Source organism: Argentina silus (genome assembly GCF_951799395.1).
Source record: "Argentina silus genome assembly, chromosome: 18".
Lineage (NCBI taxonomy): Eukaryota > Metazoa > Chordata > Actinopteri > Argentiniformes > Argentinidae > Argentina > Argentina silus.
In genome coordinates, this window is record NC_139672.1 from 6,627,759 (window position 1) to 6,649,104 (window position 21,346).

The following is a 21,346-nucleotide window of genomic DNA, read 5'->3' on the forward strand; positions in this document are numbered from 1 at the left end:
CCCTCAATTTAGTGATCACGCCATCTCTCTCTGCTATCTCTTCATGGAGGTGTAACATAGTCAATAGAAACAGTGAAATGAACACAAGCATGATTGCAATCTGAATATGGAAAGTTTGAAGATTATTTAATGATACAGAAACACAGTACACGATACTTGAATAAATCGGTTAAAACTACTGTGACTTTGGTGAAGGGCCATTACTTCACACTCATGCACAGACTTTAGTGGTAAGCTATTGTGCGTTTCTGTTCAATTCAGGGAGGGATTTTCAACACTGGTAACCGCCTTACAGTATATTATCCTCAACCCTAATTTATCCCACAGTCATTTAACCCAAATGCAGCCCACTGACTGACAGTTTTGAAGGCATCTCACCATCGGACGTGTCGGAAAGTGAATTGATGCCAGCAGGCTGCTTAATATGACACCAGATGGCGCTCATGTTATTTCAGATGGATTAATTCAAAGGAAAGCAAAAAGTGGGATGGCTGCAGGCAGTGTTGGGTAGTAGTTCGACTACATGTAGTTCAACTATCAGTTTAACTGCGTTTTGCAGTAGCTTGGTGGTAGTTAAACTAAATTAAAATCCTAGTAGTGTAGTTAATTTATTTATTTTCCATGTAGCGGTGTAGTAAGCTACTGTCACTACCCACTACATTTTTCCAAAACAAAACAAAACAAACGTTGAATTTCAGCCACTGCCTCCGGTCTCCCCTCTTTGCTCTACCGAACCTTTTTTCCCCCCAGTGATTTCAGAGCATTTCAGTCACACGCCTACTGTCACATGGACTGGTCGTCTTTCAGTAACTGACTGTAGTGTATTAGATTAGTTTGTTGTTTGTTTTAAAGTAGCTTTAGTTTGACAAACTATATTTCTCACAAGGGGACAGTAGCTGTAGTGTAGTTCAACTTCTTTCCTTGTACAATAATTGGTAACCTAATTAAATTCATTTTCAGAGTTGCTTCCCCAACACTGACTGCAGGACCAATGACTGGAACTGAGCTTACCATTAGTTCGTCCCTTTCAATTCCCAGTTAGAAAATTATGAGACATACCATTGAGACAAATACAGTAAAGCAAAAGTAATTTAACAACTGGAAATACGTGTACTGCTGACGTTTTACAAATGGAGGGTGAATAGAAAGATTGCCCATGTTGTCGTAACATGTGTCACACACATACAATAAAAACAAAACAAAAAACACTCACAGATGTCATTTAAAAAACACTATGCGAATTTGAGTTAAACCCTTTGGGACATCTGGGACTTAATCAGACCAAAACGTGTGTGTGTGTGTACGGGTGTGGGTGGGTGTGTGTGCTGTCATACAAAGCTTTTATTTTTAATACAAGGAGGGCAGGGGAATCCTGGAAACCGCCCCCTCCCACTTGAGTCCTCAGTCCTGCTTCTGATCCATCTCGTGAATATCAAATACACACGACGCCTCCATGTTGGAAAGAGCTTGTAGGATACAATTCTGTTGAAAGGAGTCACTCAAAACGGGATTTTAGAATCGGTCCCACCTCCATGCTAAAACTTGAGCGAGGCAGCCGAGCGCCGACGGGCTTTTCCATCGTTTTTCAATGCTGTTCTATCCAGTGTGTCAACGTCAAATTTATACAGGAATTGAGGCTCAGTAGAAGAAAGCTAACATCACCTAGCTAGCTTGCTAACTATCGCTTGCAAAACCTTTTCTTTACTTTACGAGTTTAGCGTTGGCGTGTGTTTTGCCCACGCCGTTCCTGGATTTTGCCAACGAAATTGAATATCCGCAGATTTTGACAAGTGGTGGCATTTTGCGTTTACCCACACTAGCTAGCTAGCTAGCTACATGCTAGCTAGTCTACTAGTTGGCTGCGCTTGCATAGCAACGTACTAGAAAGCGTTAGCCTTTGTGGACTAGCTTTGGTCATCTAGCTGGCGAAGCTCGCTCGTAAAAGACAAAACCTTTATTTACCCAAAGGAATAATCATCTGTCTCAATGGACCACACGTCCATCATAACCCAGGTGTCCAACCCCAAGGAGGAGGAGATAATATCGTTTAATCAGGAAAAGGGTAAGTAATGCTTGCTATTTATTAGCGCGTTCGCTAGCTACTAGTGGAGAGTGGTTGATGTCACCCTGTCAAAGTTGCTGCGAAAATGGGAAGCTAGTTTGGCCAAAACATAGCTGGAGACCAGCTAGCGAGGCACTTGTAGGGTGGCCTACGTTTACGTTTTATTTCTGGATTAATTTGTGCAGGGAGTTGTAATTTACCCAGTAAATTGTCTAGCTAGCACGCTAACTTCAGCGCAGCTGGATGAAGTTGGTTATAATATTGCCCCCATAGCCGTGCCATGTAATTTGGCGAGGCAAAGTAAACCTGAAGTTAATACTCTTGTAACGGATATTATTCCCTGCATTGCAATTGGGACTTTCTGCTCTTCGGTAAGGACTAGTGATGATAGAACGCTTTTCAGCATATAGCCTAGATAGTACGGTATTATACAATACTAATACTTATTTGCTTCTTCACACTAACTTAACTTGTCATAGCTGTGAATGAATGTCATGTCTTGTCTGAGGGTTAGGGTTATGTTGATCATGGTGTCATTAGTTACAATATTAAGCCTTGCCTAGTTTATGTCTTGCCACAGTCCCCTGCTGTTATTTGTGCAGTGGCATTGGCCATGTATTTTGGTTGCTGACCTGTTGATAAATAAATAAGAAAACACACAAGATGTTCAGAAAACAACCCTAGGAGGCTTTTCACTAAAATATGCAATATGTCAATTGTCAGGGGAGTGAGGACCATTGCAAGTCTAGACATTTTGTCACTACTGAAAGAACATGTGTCAGAGGAAAGGACCTTTGAACTTCTACTGGGAAAGTAAGTATCAACCTATGAAGAATTCGGCCAAGCACAGAAGAAGATAAGTGTGTAGAGTTTGACAGTAGATATCTCCCCATACAAACCTTTTGCCAATGTGCATGGCATTTATCATACATCCAGTGGTAGTGCCTAATGATATCACTACTTCTGTGATGAGGTATCATATTTCCATCACAGTTAAATATTTAGCTGGATGTAAATGGCAGCTCTACACCTGCTGTGTCACTCCGAGGTCCTCTTCAGTTAAAAAGTGAGCCAGCTCATAGGGGTTTTTATGTTTCATGACTGTGATGTAATGTTTTATAAGAGAGCTGCTGAAAGTGAAACCAGCCACACATAACTTTAGCCTACATGAGTTGTTTCATGGCTTACCACTATAGTGATACTGCACTGTTTGCTGTAGGCCTAAAGCAACTTTGTTTATGTATAGACCAATTACACCAATTGAGACAGAAAGATAGATTGAATTTGTCAGAGTGTCTTTCAAGTGCCAAGAAGAGTCTGCCAGGACGGAAAAAAACTACTAGCCTGTGAATGTTGCAAAAATGCCACTCCAATAGTTTGCATGAGATTCATTCACACTTATCATTTGCACCTTGTGATTATGCCACCTCAGCATGGTGGACCTGTGATGTTATGGAACAGTCCAATGGCTGTGTCATGCATTCACAGCTGTGGCTACAGTGAAGGGTGGCTGGGTTTCCGGGTCATCCAGACCCAGGAGGGTGCACACAGCGTATCAATACCACGTCTCAAGCTACACTTGACAGACCATTAGTAATGTGAGACTATAAGTGGATATAGTCTTTGAACCAGAACAATGGGTATTCCCCAGATCTGATCCTACTGCTTTGAACGCTAGGCCTATGGATTCCATGTGGAATGTTTTGGTTTTTTGAAGGCAGAACTTGGAAGCTTAAAGTCAGAGAATACTAAATAGGGAATCGATTTGTCCAGATGTCAGATTTCAATAGGTTTTTACTGGGCCTGTGCAACAGTACAAGTATTGTTAGTATTGTATGTTCAATGTGGATACATAGCAGATTTGCAGTGTACAGTCTACAGCGTCAAATACTTTTTTGAGGTTATCATATTATGCTCTCAACTCAAAAACCTGAATTGTTCGTTTGGCCCTGTATGGTCTAATTTATTTGTCTCTCTTGTTCCATCCCCCTTTACCCTCAATTTATCTCCTGTCTTTGATGTATCAAGTGTTGTTCCGAGTAGAAAGCCTCACGTTGGTACTGAAAGATGACAGAAAGAAGGATGCTTGCCTAAATATAGTGATGGGCATGTGTATGCTGCTGTTTGTGTACTTGAGGCTTTGCTTGTATGTTTCTGTGAGTGTATGACACCAACAACAACAAAACATTTTACCAATATAGTTATAGGCTATAAGGAATTTGCTGTCAGATAATACTGCACACAACTGATGCTATTTCCTTCCCAAATAGAAGCTAAGCAGGGTCACTTGGATCGTGGAGTCACAGGCTAGACTGGGAAAGGTGTGGGACAGCTGTCACTCACTCAGTGAATAAAAATGACAGATGGGCATCTCCTAATTCATCAGTGAGAGAAGGGCAAGAATGAGGACTGAGAACCCAGCATGACCTGTGTTAGTTCGTCTATAGCAGGGCTGCACAGCTCCAGTCTTTTGAGGGCTTCAGTGGATGCCCGGTATTCGTCCTTGCCTTATAATCAAGAGACTAATTTCCACTTGGGCCACGCGGTGTTGGTCTGGACTGGTCTTTCAATGACATTAATTGCTAGATTTCGGAGATGAGAACTAGCAGGAATTAAACCCTTGATGACTTGACCTGTGCACCGCTGAGCAAGGCTACAGCTTTAACTAAGGACTTTAAAGGCATTTAGGTTTCATTAGATGAGCATGGCTTTTGTTCTAATCTTGTTAGCGATTAGCAGAGCTCAGACAATGACGGCTCCTTCAGAATCCATGTTGACAACCCAGTGTTAACTGCTGTTAGCAAATGTTGTGGCAAAGTTTTTGCAGCCAGACTGTTCAAAAGGCGGCAAAGTGGCACCACTGTGGAGACTGGGTTATTTATTTCAGCAGGTTTGCCTTTATAGAGGTGACACACACGCCACACACACACTTAGGTCAAGTTCAATTGGAACAACTGTCAGTTCTGAGATAACAGCGCTGATTGTATGCAGCGTAGTTCAGATTGGAGCTAGAGAGCTGTTCTCAGTACAAGGCTCAGATGACACTTGCGCCCTGTGGCAGTGAACCAGAGACTGCGAGCTGGGGAGAGTGTGTCTGTGGTCGTCACAATTTAAGGGCAGAGCAGTCACAGTGATGCTGCTGTGTTTGTATTCACACCCCCCCCTCCGTGGCGATCCAGCCTCCCACTGAATGAGTCATACAGAACATTTCCCCAGGGGCCAACGCAAACATTAACATTACAACAAGGATTGTATGTCTGCACAGCAATCTCCCTCCATTTGTGAGTTACACTCCAGTGGAAAGACTGGCAGAGGCAGAGCTCTGAGAGTGAGGTAATGGACTATGGAGTGACTGTCATTTTATCTTTTGTTTTCCAAGGTTATTGGGGGGGGGGGGGGGGGGTGTATTAAAAAGAGATGCTTGTGTGCTGCTATATAGAAATGGTACCAGTCTGCAAAAGGAATTCTATGTTAGATGAGTCTATATCAGAGCGGATGCAATTCCAGTCATTTTTTTACTTTTGCGTTTCATTTGTCAGGTAAGCACATGACTGATGCTGAGGGGGCTAGAGATGTGTCCCCTTATACTGTAGATGTCAGGCATGGAGGCTCCAGCCTCACAAGCGTTTGACCATGCACATTCCAACTGTCTTTGTGGTCTTTGCTTTAAACTATTGGCAGGACAGGCTCCAAGTTGTCGGGACTGGAATTGGCCACCTTTGCCCTCTGTGCACATCTGCTGACTGACTTCCAATGCAAGTGTCCCTCCCTCCCTCCACACCCTAGAAGCTGCCAGGCTGTGGCCTTAATATAGGCTTACTACTCTGCAGGGCTTAAGTGACCTGTCTGGGATAAAAGACAATGTTGCCACAAATACAATTTCCAAATTTCCCCTCTGTGGGAATTCTTTTATTTTTTATAAGGCTTAGGCTAGACTCCTATTTGTTATGACAATTGACAATGTGGTTTCTCAGATTTTTGCATGTTGGCTCAAAAGCTATTCGTTTTGTTGACTAGGCTACTTTTGCAAGGCTCAGAAAAACTTCCCAATCGCTTTTGGTTTCCAGCAATTTGTTTCCGGCATTTGTTTTGATATTACAGAATAACCCTGGTATATTAGGGCCACAGTGATTTTTAGTTTAACCCCTTTTAAACATTCTCCCACTCCCTCTAGTGTCCTTCTCCCCTTGCTGTGGTGGGTCAGGAGGACTTATGGGAGGCTCCTGTGGATGAGAAGGGGGAATTTAGCTATTTAAAGCAGCTACTCGACTGAGAGCCGGGGACCTTCAGTTCATCGTTGGGCTGAATGGGCTCCTCTTACACGATTACTTACCCTTCTGAAGACTACTCCTCCGTAGTAGAACTCAAACACCTTTGGGGAATGTTTTATGAGGGTTGTATAACTTAAGTCCTCCAGGACTGCAGTGACTAGGCTAGGCCTATTGGGTTTCACTGTAACATTTCAATCAGCCAACTACCTTCAAATTTGAAGGCTTGTTATTGCAACATCAAAAATGTTGCCTAGGGTTAAAAAATGGTTGGCCTACTTGAAAGTTACTGATAAAGATTTATGTTCTAGATGCATACTATCACCATCAGCAGCCCATATTGTTTTTGTGTAGGAAAGATGACATGAACTGTGCCTGGATTTGTGCTGAGAAGAACTAGCCTTGACATCCCACATCATGAAGACCATGGAAAGACTGGTGCTAGCACACAGAGGCCCCTGGTGAAGACATCCTTGGACCCCCTGCAGTTTGCCTACCAGGCAGACATTGGTGTGGATGATGCCATCATCTACCTGCTACACAGAGCTCACTCCCATTTAGATAAGGCTGGCAGCACTGTGAGGGTCATGTTCTTTGACTTCTCCAGTGCATTTAACACCATACAGCCCTTACTACTTGCGGATAAGCTGCTGAGGATGCAGGTGGACTCCCCCATTGTTTCTTGGATTACAAACTATCTGACCAACAGGCCACAGTTTGTACGGCTGCAAGGATGTGTGTCGGACTGGGTGGTGAGCAGCGCTGGTGCCCCCCAGGGGACAGTTCTGGCTCCCTTCCTCTTCACCCTCTATACCTCGGACTTCGGGCACAACACAGATACTTGCCATCTGCAGAAGTTCTAGGATATTGTGAGATGTGTCAGTGGAGACCGAGTACAGAGGACTGGTGGACAGTTTTGTTGAGTGGTGTGAGCAGAACCACCTGCTACTCAACATCAGCAAAAGGAGATGGTGGTGGACTTAAGGAGGACCCAGGTGTAGGCTGCTTCACTCACTCCCCTGTCTCCTGTTTCCATCCAGGGAGAGGATGTGGAGGTGGTCCAGAGCTGCAAGTACCTGGGGGTGCACCTGGACAATAAACTGGACTGCACTGGTAACACAGATGTCCTGTACAAGAGGGGCCAGAGCCGGCTTTATCTCCTGAGGAGGCTCAGGTCCTTTGGTGTGTGCAGGACTCTGCTGAACATGTTTTACCAGTCAGTGGTGGCCAGCGCAGTGCTGAACACGGTGGTATGCTGGGGGGGGGCAGCATTGTGTCACCCTGGACACTGTGGAGGAGGTGGCCAGTAGGAGGATGAGGACCAAACTCCTGGCCATCATGGACAATCCCACCCATCCCCTACATGACACTGTGGCAGAGCAGAGAAGCTCCTTTAGCAAAAGATTATTACAACCACGTTGCACTAAGGAGCACTATAGAAGATCTGTACAACTCCTCTGGCTGGCTCGATCGGGGTGATCAGAGTCAGGCTTGGGGATGTTAAATCATACCGGATTGTTCTTACTGTATATAATGTTTCAGATGTCTATTTTTTTTTAATTCTGTTATTCTATTGTCACTTTATTTAGTTATTGTATGTGATGTGAGCTGCTGTAACGCCTTAATTTCCCCTCAGGGATCAATAAAGTACCTATCTAGCTAGCTAGCTAGCTAGCTCTGCTTACTGGTCCACACTTCTCAGATAGTGTGTAGCTGATGAGGCTTCCTGCTGTGCTTCACTTACCCTCAGCCAAAGCAGTACAAGACCAGCTTGTGTGGATGAGGAGGAGTACATCTCAAATCTTACACAAGCACACAATTATACGATGTGTCAACAACCACAAACCCACCCACGAGTCTGGGCTGCACAGTCTTTTGGCAGACGGAGAGGCTGGTGAGATGCTGAAATAACACATTCCCCTGAATTGGTTGGACCATGCTGTGGCTGTTGCTGCACCTAGTCCCTAATGCTCTATTATTGTGTCAGTGTCACTATCAACAGTATGGGGTTTGGAGGGGTGATGGGCTACTAGTGCCTAGGAGGAGTGTAGCAGAAGTGTCTGTGCTCCCACAGTGCAGTTTGACAGTTTCAGCCACTCCGCCTAGTTTTCTAGAGGGAAAAGCATGCTGAATACAGCAGGATATCAGAGTTAGAGATCAGCCTAGCTTTGAACATGAAGTGTTGATTCTACAGCATAGGTTGGCTATATAGGAGAATACAGTACCACTTCACTACAATGCCCTCTCAGTGCATTGCATCCCCCCCCCCCCCAGCTCATTTTTAGAGCCGGAAGTCCAGGGTGATTTTCTTTTGAAGGGTCTTTATGCTAGAATCAATACAGGGTGAATACGATGATGAGTCATAGGAAGCGGAGAACTGCCTCGCTGTCGTTGCCTAATCTTAGTGTGGTAGTCTCCTCTGAGTCGAAGCAGACCGCTGATGTCTGAATTTGTAAAGGAGGAAGTTAGATATGACATCAATACATGCCATTCAGAACAATGATGTTAAACAAGTTGATCTGAGGAACCTGTACCCGGTCTAAGGCTTTGGCCTAGACTTAGAATAAGCTGTAAATAGCATGAATAGCAGCCGTGGCTACACAATTCCAAGTCTCATCTCATAATCAAAGGCCACTCACAAGTCACGACTCTTGTGTAACAGTATCCCCCAAGTCCCAGCCTTTTAAAACTTTTGCTGAAATGAAGAGGAAATAAATAATTCAATGAATTTGTCTGCATTTTTCTATTAAGTTTGGTACTTTCCAACAGAAATGTTTGGAATTTCCTGTTCCTATTCCCCTTCCTTGTTAAGTTTGTGGCATGGCTTCGCTTTCTGTTTTGCACAGTCCACTTAGCCTAATAGCTATCTAGCCTCAAACTGAGTAGGTTTACAGCAACTTTGGTACACTACTTTTCAGATTAAAGGAATTGAATAGATTGTTTTCGAAAAACCGAGCCTAGGTCTACATCTGAATGAGAAGCCTTAGTTTAATAATAACTACGCCTTCTGCCTATAATACTGAGTTCATGGTTTGGTCTCTTCAGTTGTTGGTTTGGTTATAAGCTCAAGCTTTATCGGCCAGCTCAGTCATCGATGCATGCCGTACTGTAGGCCTTTATCTCTCCCTGTCTTGGAATGAAGGAACTTGTGCCATAGATTAGATTTAAATACTCTCTTCATAGTGCCGCAGTGAGAGAAGCAGTAATTAATTTGACTGGAAGCCAGTGATGGAGAAGGTCGAAGAGAGAAAGGAGGATAGAAAGAGAGAGAGAGCAAACCATGCAGCCGGATCGGGACGTCCCATTGCTCTGATAAGTGTCTGATTGCTTTCTGCCTTGTTGAATGTGTCCCCGGTGGGTCTAGAAATAATTTGTATTTTCTCATTAGATTTCTCAAATCCTTTTCAAATTGATGGGATTTGGTGATTTCCCAAAGCTAGCCTAACTCCGAAAAACATGAATGGTGAGAAGCCGAACACAACCAGGGACAGTTAACTTCACATTACAGTTTTGGAATAGGTTTTACGACAAGATTGGTGTCATACATTGTCAGAAATTATGCTGACATTGATGCAGCGCAAAATATACATAGTTCATGGACTCATAACTTTCCAGTAACCATTCAACTGTACTAGATGTTAATCTTTACAGCAGGTCGCCTGATGTTTGTCCTTGAAGCATAAAGATTTGACAGATGTGATAGTCTCAGTCACTCAATGTGACAGAGATACAGGCTACAGTATATCAGGCAACTCTCAAACTTTGAAAAAAGAGGACATGGTTAAGAGGCGGTAGAAGCATGCTCCATGCTGGAGGTTTTGCTCTCATGTTGCATAGTAGGGTTCCTGCCTGGTGTTGTAGCCTGCTGGGTGGGAGGGGGGCGTGGGTGGGCCATGGCTCTGGCTCCAGGGGAGGGAGAGGAATGCGGCCTTGTATAGGCTGCGCCGGGTCCAAGGGCCTCCCAACACTCCTGCTCACGCCCCTCTTTCTCCCTCCCTCCTTCTGCATGTGTAGGCTGCTTCACTCACTCACCTGCCAAAAAGAGACAGGAGGGGCGGGAGGGAAACAGAGACCGGCAAGCCTTCAAAATGGAGGCACTGCGACCAGCCAATGAGTGACAGGGGCCATGGCAGGGGAAGAGGATCGGGGGGAGGGGAGGGAGGCGGGAGTGTGCAGTTTCCAACTTGTCACTATTAATAAAGGCCCAGTGTCTGATTTAGGCTCTGCACCGTAGCCCTGGAATGAGAGGGGATTTGTAATCAGGGCAGAGCGCTCTGAGCTATGGCAGGCTATGTGTGACTGATGATGTCACCGCCGCGCCAGTTAGGTTATTTTCTGATCAGTGGGTTTGTCGGGGCAGGGTCAACACTAAACACTGCTGTCATTTTCACAGGGGACGGGGGTCATTGTTGTTTCTGAGTTTGTGTTTCATTTTCTTTGCTGTGCTGTTGGTCAGCTCTAAAAACTCAAACACAACCCACGCAGAAATGGATCATTGTCTGGGGATTAAAACAAGATTTGGGCTATGTGATTATAATAAAATGTTTCTGTTGTACTGCGTATCAGTCAGCCATGGTGGGGTAGAGGGTCAAATATCAAGCTTCAGGAAAGGTGCGTGTGTGTGTGTAAAATAGGTTAGTTAGTAATTAGTCTTTCTCTCTGTACAGTTTCACAGTCGAACAGCAGTCTGAAGAAACAGAGGAGTAGGGGCATCTTTAGCACATTCTTCTGCTGCTTCCGGAACTACAATGTGGAACCGCCGGCCACCAACAACACCACCAGCTCCCTCCCACCGCCTGTGGAGGAGAACGGATCGCCTCCCAAGGTGAGACCACAGCCCTGCTAGTTCACAGCGCAGACTACTCAAGATACTCAGTCAGAGGACACGGGTCCCTGTCCACATCAACTCACAGGGATAGAGGGGCCTCACAAAACACAAGAGTGACCATACAAAATAGTGACATAGCAAAATACAATGTATAACAAAACATTACAGAACCTTATAAAGTGACCTTATTATAAAAACATGTTGTAAAGCAATGTGTAACAAACAGCAGAAACTTTGCTACTTTACAAACTTTTCTAATCAGTGACTTTTTTTGGTAAACACACCAAGATCTATGTACCTCTAGGCTGCAGACAGACACTGAAGGAGAGAAAGCTGCCTGTCTTTGAAAACCACCGAGAACTATTCTGTTTGAAGAGGTTCAGAGACTCCGCTGTGTGTTTCTGTGTGTTGTGAAATTTGAATTGTTTTTTTCTCTCTCTCTCTCTCTCTCTCTCTCTTTCTCTCTCTCTCTCTCTGTCAATCTTTGTGTACCCCTCTGTTTTTGTTTTCCTCTCATTCCTTACTTTGTCTCTGTCTCTCTCATGTCCTAGTGTGACCAGGTCGAGGTCATCCCTATTCCTAGTGTATGTATCACCTTCTTCTACTCCTTTTATGCATGCTGGCTGAGTGGGCTGGCTGTGGCTCACCTTCATGTAACGGTCAAGTGTTTTTGTTCTGGTACTGAAGCCCTTTGTTTTCACCTGCAGTTAGCATGGCTAAAGGAGCTGTTTGTTTAATTGGTCCTCAGTGCATGAGTGATATACTCAGTATTGCCTGCCTTTGAGAACTTATTAACAACACTAACTGTCTAACTGGTCTAGTGTAAAACAACTCTACTGAAGTATTCCCCTCAATTGCTTCCAAATCCATCAACTATTGAATTTCATTATACTGCCTTGCGTTATTCAAATGAGTCATAGCTTCATTTGGAACAACAGTCAAAACAACATCTATTTACATTGAGCACATCTGTTCAAAACAAAGTAATAGAACGTAGCCTGCCTATAAATTATGCAGACTGCTAGCTGGCAGACAGCCAATTCACTATGGCCGAGTGGCCCTCATTACTGTCTAATTGTGTCTGCTCCTGCTGGTTAGGACAAGTCTCAGACAGTCCAAATCTAGTAGGTGTCTCTGGCAGGCAGACTAAGGTGAGATGCTATAGGCATCAAGTCAAGTGAGACTTTCAGTGAAGTATGTCTTCTGCAGTGTATATGGGCCCTTATAATGCACTCCATTTTGTCTTTTTAATGTTAGCAAATGCTGTTCGAATTGGTCTGGCAGATGTATTCTGTGGGAGCCTCAATACTCTTGCTTCTCATACTCCTTGAATCTGCTTCCAGGGAGAGTAAGGCCTAATTGATCCCATTAGTCAATTAAGGAATTAGAGTTGAGCCAGTTATATCTAGCCAACACACCAATTAGATCTCCTATCACCCAGCACTCTAAATCTATAAAATGTAGGGAGATGTTTTGCCATTTGAACTCATCACATGAGTGACATTACAGTAGGTCTACTGAATTGGAAAGTGGTTGTTATTTTCAATAGTTTTAGTTCTAATCTGACTAATCCCAACTAGGAGTTTCTGAGGGTCCACGTGTTTGAGCTCCATAGTGCCTATAAGGTAAAAAGACACAAACTTGCAATACACAGATCAGCAGGTCTGCAAGCTTTCCTCATAACTGACCGTCTGCATCAGATGAACCCAGAATGGCCCCGTCTATAAGAATATGTGAACGGTTTATTTAATCTTCTCAGATTAGGAAAAAAAAAAGGGGGGGATTAAAGAAGGCGTTATATTTTATATTATATTATTTCTGGGTTGGTTCACCAGCCAGGGAAGAGGCTCTCTTGTGGAGGGGATTCTTGTTTAGAGATTTCCCATGGAGATTCTGGCCCATTGAAGCTCAACATTAGCCAACATGTTTCTCCTCCCTCCATCGCTCTCCCTGGGAAACAACACAGACTCACTATTAACACTGTGCTAGCTAATCCGCTCAGCCTCACACATTAACTAATGCTATCAGAGTGTGTCTCTGTATTACACGCTTCCCTCTCTCTCTCTCTCTCTCTCTCTCTCGCTCTCTCTCTCTCTCTCTCTCTCGCTCTCTCTCTCTCTCTCTCTCGCTCACTCGCTCTCTGACAGTGCTCTTTCTCTCCTCCAGCCTCCAGCGAAATACCTACTACAAGAGATAAACACATCTGACTATGGCAGGAAGTGTGTTGTGATCGACTTGGACGAAACCCTTGTACACAGCTCATTCAAGGTAACCAGAAGGAAACAAGCAGTCTGCATAACTAGGGTTTTTTTGTTCCCTTTGCAGTTCATTCCCCAACAGTGTTAGTCTAAAAGTACTTCTCTCCCCAGCCGCAATTTAGAACAGTGTCTTGTTTGTTTTCCCTCTTTTCTGTTTGGCCGTGTAGGGATCTCCTCTCATCCTGTTCATTGTTGTCTCCTACTGTACTCTCTGTTTGTAAAGCAGCCATATACAGTGCATTCAGACCCCTTTTTCTACATTTTGTTATGTTATAGCCTTATTCTAAAATGGATTCAATTATTTTTTTTCCTCATCAATCTACACACAAAACCCCATACTGACAAAGTGAAAACAACAGGTTTTTAGAAATGTTTGCTAATTTATTAAAAATAAAAAACTGATATTACATTTACATAAGTATTCACACCCTTTGCTATGACACTTGAAATTGAGCTCAAATGCGTCCTGTTTCCATTGATCACCCTTGAGATGTTTTTTCGACTTGATTGGAGTCCACCTGTGGTAAATTGAATTGATTGGACATGATTTGGAACGGCACACACCTGTCTATATAAGGTCGCACAGTTGACAGTGCATGTCAGAGCAAAAACCAGGCCATGAGGTCGAAGGAATTGTCTGTAGACCTCCGAGACAGAATTGTGTCGAGACACAGATCTGGGGAAAGGTACAAAAAAATGTATGCAGTATTGAAGGTTCCGAAGAACACAGTAGCCTCCATCATTCTTAAATGGAAGAAGTTTGGAACTACCAAGAGCTGAGGAGAAGGGCCATCATCAGGGAGGTGACCAAGAACCCAATGGTCACTCTGACAGAGCTCCAGAGTTCCTCTGTGGAAATGGGAGAACCTTCCAGAAGGACAACCATCTCTGCAGCACTCCACCAATCAGGCCTTTATGGTAGAGTGGCCAGAAGGAACCCACTCCTCAGTAAAAAGCACATGACCGCCCGCTTGGAGTTTGCCAAAAGGCACCTAAAGGACTCTCAGACCATGAGAAACAAGATTCTCTGGTCTGATGAAACCAAGATTGAACTTTTTGGCCTGAATGCCAAAGGTCTGGAGGAAACCAGGCACCGCTCATCACCTGGACAATACCAGCCCTATGGTGAAGCATGGTGGTGGCAACATCATGCTGTTGGGATGTTTTTCAGCTGCAGGGACTGGGAGACTAGTCAGGATCGATGGAAAGATAAACGGAGCAAAGTACAGAGAGATCCTTGATGAAAACCTGCTCCAGAGCACTCAGGATCTCAGACTGGGGTGAAGGTTCACCTTCCAGCAGGACAACGACCCTAAGCACACAGCCAAGACAATGCAGGAGTGGCTTCGGGACAAGTCTCTGAATGTCCTTGAGTGGCCCAGCCAAAGCCCGGACTTGAACCCGATCGAACATCTCTGGAGAGACATGAAAATAGCTGTGCACCGACACTCCCTAATCAACCAGACAGAGCTTGAGAGGATCTGCAGAGAAGAATGGGAGAAAGTCCCCAAATACAGGTGTTACAAGCTTGTAGCATCATACCCAAGAAGACTTGAGGCTGTAATCACTGTCAAAGGTGCTTCAACAAAGTACTGAGTAAAGGGTCTGAATACTTATGTAAATGTGATATTTCAGTTTTTTATTTTTAATAAATTAGCAAACATTTCTAAAAACCTGTTTTGGCTTTGTCATAATGAGGCATTGTGTGTAGATTGATGAGGGAAAAAATTAATTTAATACATTTTAGAATAAGGCTGTAACATTACAAAATGTGGAAAAAGTGAAGGGGTCTGAGTACTTGCCGAATGCACTGTATAGGCAGTGTGTCACTGTTTACCTTTCTCCTACTAACCAATTATGTGCCCTTATAAGTTAACTTCCGCAGGGTCAAGTCTTAGCTCTGTGTCTGAGGTGAGCCGTCTTTTCCGTCCCATGTTCAAGAGAGCATTAATAGAGTAGAACAGAAGACGGGAGTTCTTTGAGAGACAGTAACGGTGACCTTGGGTGGCCTGTGGTGTCATTATCTAGAATGTCTCTTAATCCCCCCCCCCCTCTCCTCTTGGTCCATTTTTTCTGTCAGCCAGCTGCCGTCTTCTCATCTGCTTTGGTAGATTGTTCCAATGGCTGGCTGAGTGAATGAGTGAGGAGGAGGAGGAGGAGGAGGAGGAGGGGGAGGAGGAGGAGGAGGGGGAAAGGATTTGTTTTGTTTGAAAGGGGGCATGGAGAAGATTTATTTTCCTTTTCTTGAAACTGGCTGAATGGGTATGAGCTGCCGCTTTGGATAAAGCACCCTCTGCTGTTTAACTGTGGTACTACAGCACTGTGGAGTGGTTCCTCTGACATTGACATATTGTTGTTTTCTTTCCCCTCTACAGCCCATTAGCAACGCTGACTTCATAGTTCCAGTGGAGATAGATGGTACCGTTCATCAGGTATTTACTCTATGGAATAACTAGTGCAATACCTGTTTTAGCAGTAGCCAGGTGTAAGGACACAGTCTCCCTAATGTAGTGAGTCTTCAGAAGTGAGAGTATGTTCCTGTACCTATGAGAAGAACTGCATGAGAAGATAATGGTTGTGACCGCGTTCAAGTAATCCAGGATAGGCTGTATGTATCCTGGTTGGCCTATTCATGATTACTTGCACTTGGTGGCGGCTGCTTGACTGTGAAGATGAAGATGAAGGTCGACTTTGGTATGTGTTCATTCTGTTATGTTTCAAAGATTTGTCCCAATGTTTATTGAACACACCGGGGCCTGAAAACGGAGATCGAAAGTGGCAAAGACGAACTGAATTTGTTTTGATAACATGAATTTAAACCAAATGCAAATACACTACACTTCTATTTGTCACTGTTATATACATTGGATGTCTTTGTGTTCGTCTGTTTTTGTGCTGGTTTCAAAACTCTATAACAGACTGCATTACTGTACTATTTTGTCACTAATAGGTGTATTTCTACACCAATGTTAATGTGTCAATAATGGACTGAAGTCTATCCTGTGGTTCTAGGTGTATGTGCTGAAGAGACCCCATGTGGATGAGTTCCTCCAGAAGATGGGCGAGTTGTTTGAATGTGTGCTCTTCACGGCGAGTCTCGCCAAGGTTAGTGAATCAACTCTAAACCCTTTCTCTTATTTCAAGTGCACTGTTCCAACAAACGTATTGGCAACATGCCAACTACCGATATCTGGCTCTGGCCCCTTAACACCAGACTTGAGTTTCAGTGTTTTGGGCTGTTCTTCTCCCCTGTCTTCTGTGTTTGATACTGTCCTACTTTTGTCACCCCGCCTCTGTCTCTGTGTGCGTCAGTGGTTGTTTACCCACTAATGCATGGGTAAGTGTCTACCATGTAGCCAAGGAGAGTGTGCCCTGTGCTTGGGTAGTGGGGGCGGTAGTGCTGCGACTTCACCATGTGAGCTAGAAACTAGCTATTAGCTGTCAGTCGTAATGTGGTGGCTTTTAAGAGAGGCTTAAGTTTGCCCTTTTAGTTAAGTGTTACAATGAAGTCTAACCTGCTTTGCACAAGAGCCTCTCCAATTAGTGACGACAGTGAAGTGCCATTGAATGCTGAGCGTATTATTTCAATAGGAATGTAGTTGTGAGATGAATACTGTACATAAGATGTAGGAAGGATTACAACAACTGACAGCAATGTTTAATACCATTGGCAACATGCCTTCTAATTGATGTTGGGGATTTTTGGTGAGCAGTGCAATCGGGGATACCAGAAATGTCTGTATAGTTTCACCTTTGACCGCTGTCCTTTTCTGCGCAGTACGCTGACCCCGTGGCGGACCTGCTGGACCAGTGGGGGGTGTTCCGCGCCCGGCTCTTCCGAGAATCCTGTGTGTTCCACCGAGGGAACTATGTCAAAGATCTGAGTCGGCTAGGGAGAGAACTCAGCAGCGTCATCATCCTGGACAACTCACCTGCCTCCTACATCTTCCACCCTGAGAATGCTGTGAGTTCGCTCAGCACCAGGGCATTTAGCATTCACGATGTGTCATGGCGTCTCTAGTTATTAAAACAATTATCAAGATTCCGAATTATTATTCTTTTAGAAAAAAAGAAGAATTTGGCATCTCGATAATTGTATTAGAATCTTGATAATTGCTGTTTCGGGGGATTTTGCATTTGCATTCTCACATTTCAAGTGTAGTGACACAATTATTGTTAACAATGCATCATGGCAGTCACTCACTGCATGTGCACATACTCTTGCTGAGATGTTTGTTTTCTAACTGGGGGTCCCTGTCCCGCCCACAGGTCCCGGTCCAGTCGTGGTTTGACGACATGAGTGACACAGAACTCCTGGACCTGCTGCCTTTCTTTGAGGGACTGAGCAAAGAGGAGGAGGTCTATGGGGTCCTGCAGGACTTGAGGGGCAGGTAGCAGGACTGAACCCCCCCCCCCTCCTCCTCCTCCCCCCACCTGTGCTTTCTATCCCCCTCTCTCTCTCTGCCCCTTAAAACTCCACCACATCGCTCAGGCTCAGGCAGAACCTCCCACCCGCGCCCTCCTGCCTCTGCCCCAAGGGGGTGCCCTGGAGTCTCACTGTGGATACCCACCTTCCCTGCTCTGATCTCCTGGGGGCTGGATTTTGACTGAAGTGCGAATGCACTCCAAATCCCAGGAGCACACAGTGTTTCGGAAACTTGACAACGGTTAGGAAACGTGTACAGTGCATCGTAATACGTTGCTGATTTTGGGGACAAATGCAAAGATCGGAAAGAACTCTAGTCTTTATTTTGAAACCAAGAGACAGAGTTTTACTATCCGATGAAGTGCTTACTTTTAACCAAAAATAAACCTTTGTCTGGGTTTTTGTTTGTGATACAGCAGAAACATTTGGAATCTTTTAATTTGGTCCTTGTATTGTTGCTATGCAGGCAGTTTCTGGTAGTAGAAAGGACTGTGATTTTTTCTTTTCTTACCGAATGAAGTGCCTTGTTTGAATGTCGTTTTTATGAGGAGATATTTTGTACATGGCATATTTCCAGAGTACTTCAATCTTTTAATGAATGATATGCTTAAAAATGGAGACAGGTGTGAATCTTTATATAAAAGCACTGTTATTTTAGAGTTTTGAAATCATCAGACGCTGGGTACACATTTTTTTTCTTACAGTTTGCTTGTGCCATCATATAGAAGTGATTTTTATTGTTTCTCTTGCTGTCATTCATTATGCTTAGAATAGTTTATGGTTAATTTGTTTTAAGAAGCAAAGGAATATGTTTGCAATTGTGAACATTTACACCGTAATTAATTTGCCCGAATTACAGACATAAATTGTATCACACATTTGGAAAACAATCTAAAAATCATAGATGACAATAGTGCCATTACGTTTTCTGTTTATTTCTTTGTCATTTTTGCCAAACATGATAAAATGTTCAATATTTTATTAGCTAACAACTGGATGGAAATCATTTCAGTTGTTTAAAGGAGTTAGTCACTTTACAATACAGATCTTATTGTTAAGGAGAGACGATGACACATTCAGTTTTATAATTTAAAAAAATATTTTTTTGTGATCCTTGTCATTATTTTAGTCCACTCATTTTAAACCGGCATGTAAGTAACCCAGTTTTGCACGCTGATTATGTGTTGCAATTTGAATAGTCTCCCATTGAGGAAGTATTTTTTCCAAAACTCACTGTAATGATACACAGTTGCAAAGGTGTCCCTCTCATCTTTTTAAAATCTCGTAGTCAATGGGTAGAGTGCCATGTTTTAATTCCTATGATTTCTCATGGAGAACAAAAAACTACTTTTCAGAGCAAATAGTATAGGAATTAATTGAGTCTGGAGTGTGTTAAAACCACACTGTGCTTTTTCTGATTATTATTTTACAGCACAAACTCAGTCCAGCTCAGTCCCGTAACAGTGGAGACAGGGTGTGGAGTTTGCCTTCACAAGCTGTCAGAACTGTTCCTCACCTCAGTGCCTAAGTCGAGAGGAGCACACACACACACACACACACACACACACACACACACACACACATGCACACAGTGCTGTAGTACTAACCATGGCAATAACCTTATGGGAGGCTCCATCCTGGGTCATTGTGTTAGGAGTGTGACTCCAGAACACTCCACTGCTAGCCATACAGGTTTTGCTGTGGCTGTCACTTTTGGGCACTGCAAAAGGACCACAGAGCACCTCATTATGGCATTGACGCCTTACTGCCTTCTCAGGCATAAAGCAATTATCATAATTCATGAATCCCAAGGTTGCTATGTCATTGTCATGTTGTTACTGCTCCTATGGGGTTACTTCAACCTCTGGTTGTTGTTGGAATAAGCATTTAATAGTGTTTATTATGTATTGCTGATGAGGACATTATGTATTGAAGATGTTTTAATGCAATGTCCTTCATAGAAAGTGTTACTGGTTTTGACCTCTCTCTGACAAACTGTATCTCACTCTCTGAAACTGTTGTTCGTATCATTGTGATATTTTTCTAGTTACCTTTGTCAGTATTTGGTTTTGAAAAGTTGCATTACCCATTTTATCCAGCTGGTGTTTTGTTTTGTTCTTCTTTCAGCACAGTAACATCCCTGTCGATGCCTTGGGTAGAAACGCCCCTCGTGCACTTTTAGAAAAACAACACACAACACAGTTATTCAGGTTACATCTTTATGAAGGATGTTTTCTCTGACATGCAGGGAGACGCGAGTGCATCGATGTACAGGTATGATTACTCTGATATCTCTCTGCGCTCACACACTCCTTGCTCACTGGGTTAACACCAAAGTTCTACTACACCGATTTCCGCATGTTGCAGTTATTTTGCCAGGTTATTCAGCACTGTTATTTTAACACCGTAGTCTTCTACAGGGTTTACTTTAAGTGTTCATGTTGTCACCTTCTTTACCCCATTATCATTATTTCTTATCTTTCTTTCAATTGTAATAAAAGGTTTATTGCAACCATACTTTCTTGCATGTCTTGTTGTAGTATTGTTTTCCAGTAGTGTGCCATGTGATATGCTACACAGTTTAGTGGTATGGTATATTTGATTGAAGCCAAAGCATACAGGGGGTGACTGAAGTGACAGGTGACTTATAGCTCCATCTGCATCTAATAAAGCACTATTTTCTATCACCCACACAAGGCACGGGAGAGGGATGTTACTGTGCCCTGATTGCAGTATATTTTTACAGTGAAATTATTCATGATTTTGCAGCATACTTCCTTCCAGACTTGTCACAATAAAGCACCTTTTTATGAAAAGAGAAAGTGTGATGTTTTCTGTCTCCTAATGTTGTGCTTCTCAATATTGATCCAGAGGACTCAGACATCTGTTTGAATAGTTGGTTACCTGGAATACTGAATAATGAAGTACTAGTAGTATGAAATAGTATTTTATTTATTGTTTATTTATTAATAAACTGGGGAGTTTGATTTAGCTTGGCTTATCTCTCGTGTGACAAGTGAAATGGGTCAGACGGAGGAGAGGGATTTGTCTGGCGACAGAAAAGGGAAGGGAAGTGTTGATCCACAGAGAAGAGAATCTGAGGTCAGAGGTGATCTGGTGCGTTTAGGAGCTGTAGCCCGGGACTTAATCACATCTTTTATTTTCAGTCAGGCAGATTGTGTTGGATCATCAGAAAGGGCCAAGAGCCTCTCATTATGTTATTAATATCATTAATGCAATATAATATCTGCTAGGGTTCTCTTTTCTTTCATGTTATAAATATCCCAAGAGCATATTACACAGGGCAGGAGATACCCATGCTCATAAGATAAGCCCATCACATGGTATGAAATGTCCTTCTGTTTGCAAAGTTTGAAATATGTTATTTGCATGCAGACATTTGATGCAGTTCAGTTCAGAAAATATTTTCCTGTTGTCATACAACTTTGAGGCAGAGCAGTTCAGTGTTGTAAAGTAAGGCCACCAAGCCCAAAGCAATGGCTC

The 21,346-nt window shown here is 43.4% G+C and overlaps 1 protein-coding gene across 2 annotated transcripts; it reads left to right on the forward strand.

Moving 5' to 3' along the window:
• Positions 1-1,447: 1,447 nt before the first annotated feature.
• On the forward strand, positions 1,448-20,359 carry LOC310818815 (CTD small phosphatase-like protein). 2 transcript variants are annotated; one of them, XM_083689860.1, is made up of 8 exons: positions 1,448-2,062; positions 10,998-11,155; positions 11,710-11,742; positions 13,325-13,426; positions 15,792-15,848; positions 16,429-16,521; positions 17,195-17,380; positions 17,686-20,359. In XM_083689860.1, the coding sequence occupies exons 1-8, from the start codon at positions 1,987-1,989 to the stop codon at positions 17,809-17,811; spliced, it is 831 nt and encodes a 276-aa protein (XP_083545986.1). In that variant the 5' UTR covers positions 1,448-1,986; the 3' UTR covers positions 17,812-20,359. The 2 variants fall into 2 exon arrangements, with proteins under 2 accessions (XP_083545986.1, XP_083545987.1); XM_083689861.1 differs by lacking the exon at positions 11,710-11,742.
• The last annotated feature ends 987 nt before the right edge of the window (positions 20,360-21,346 follow it).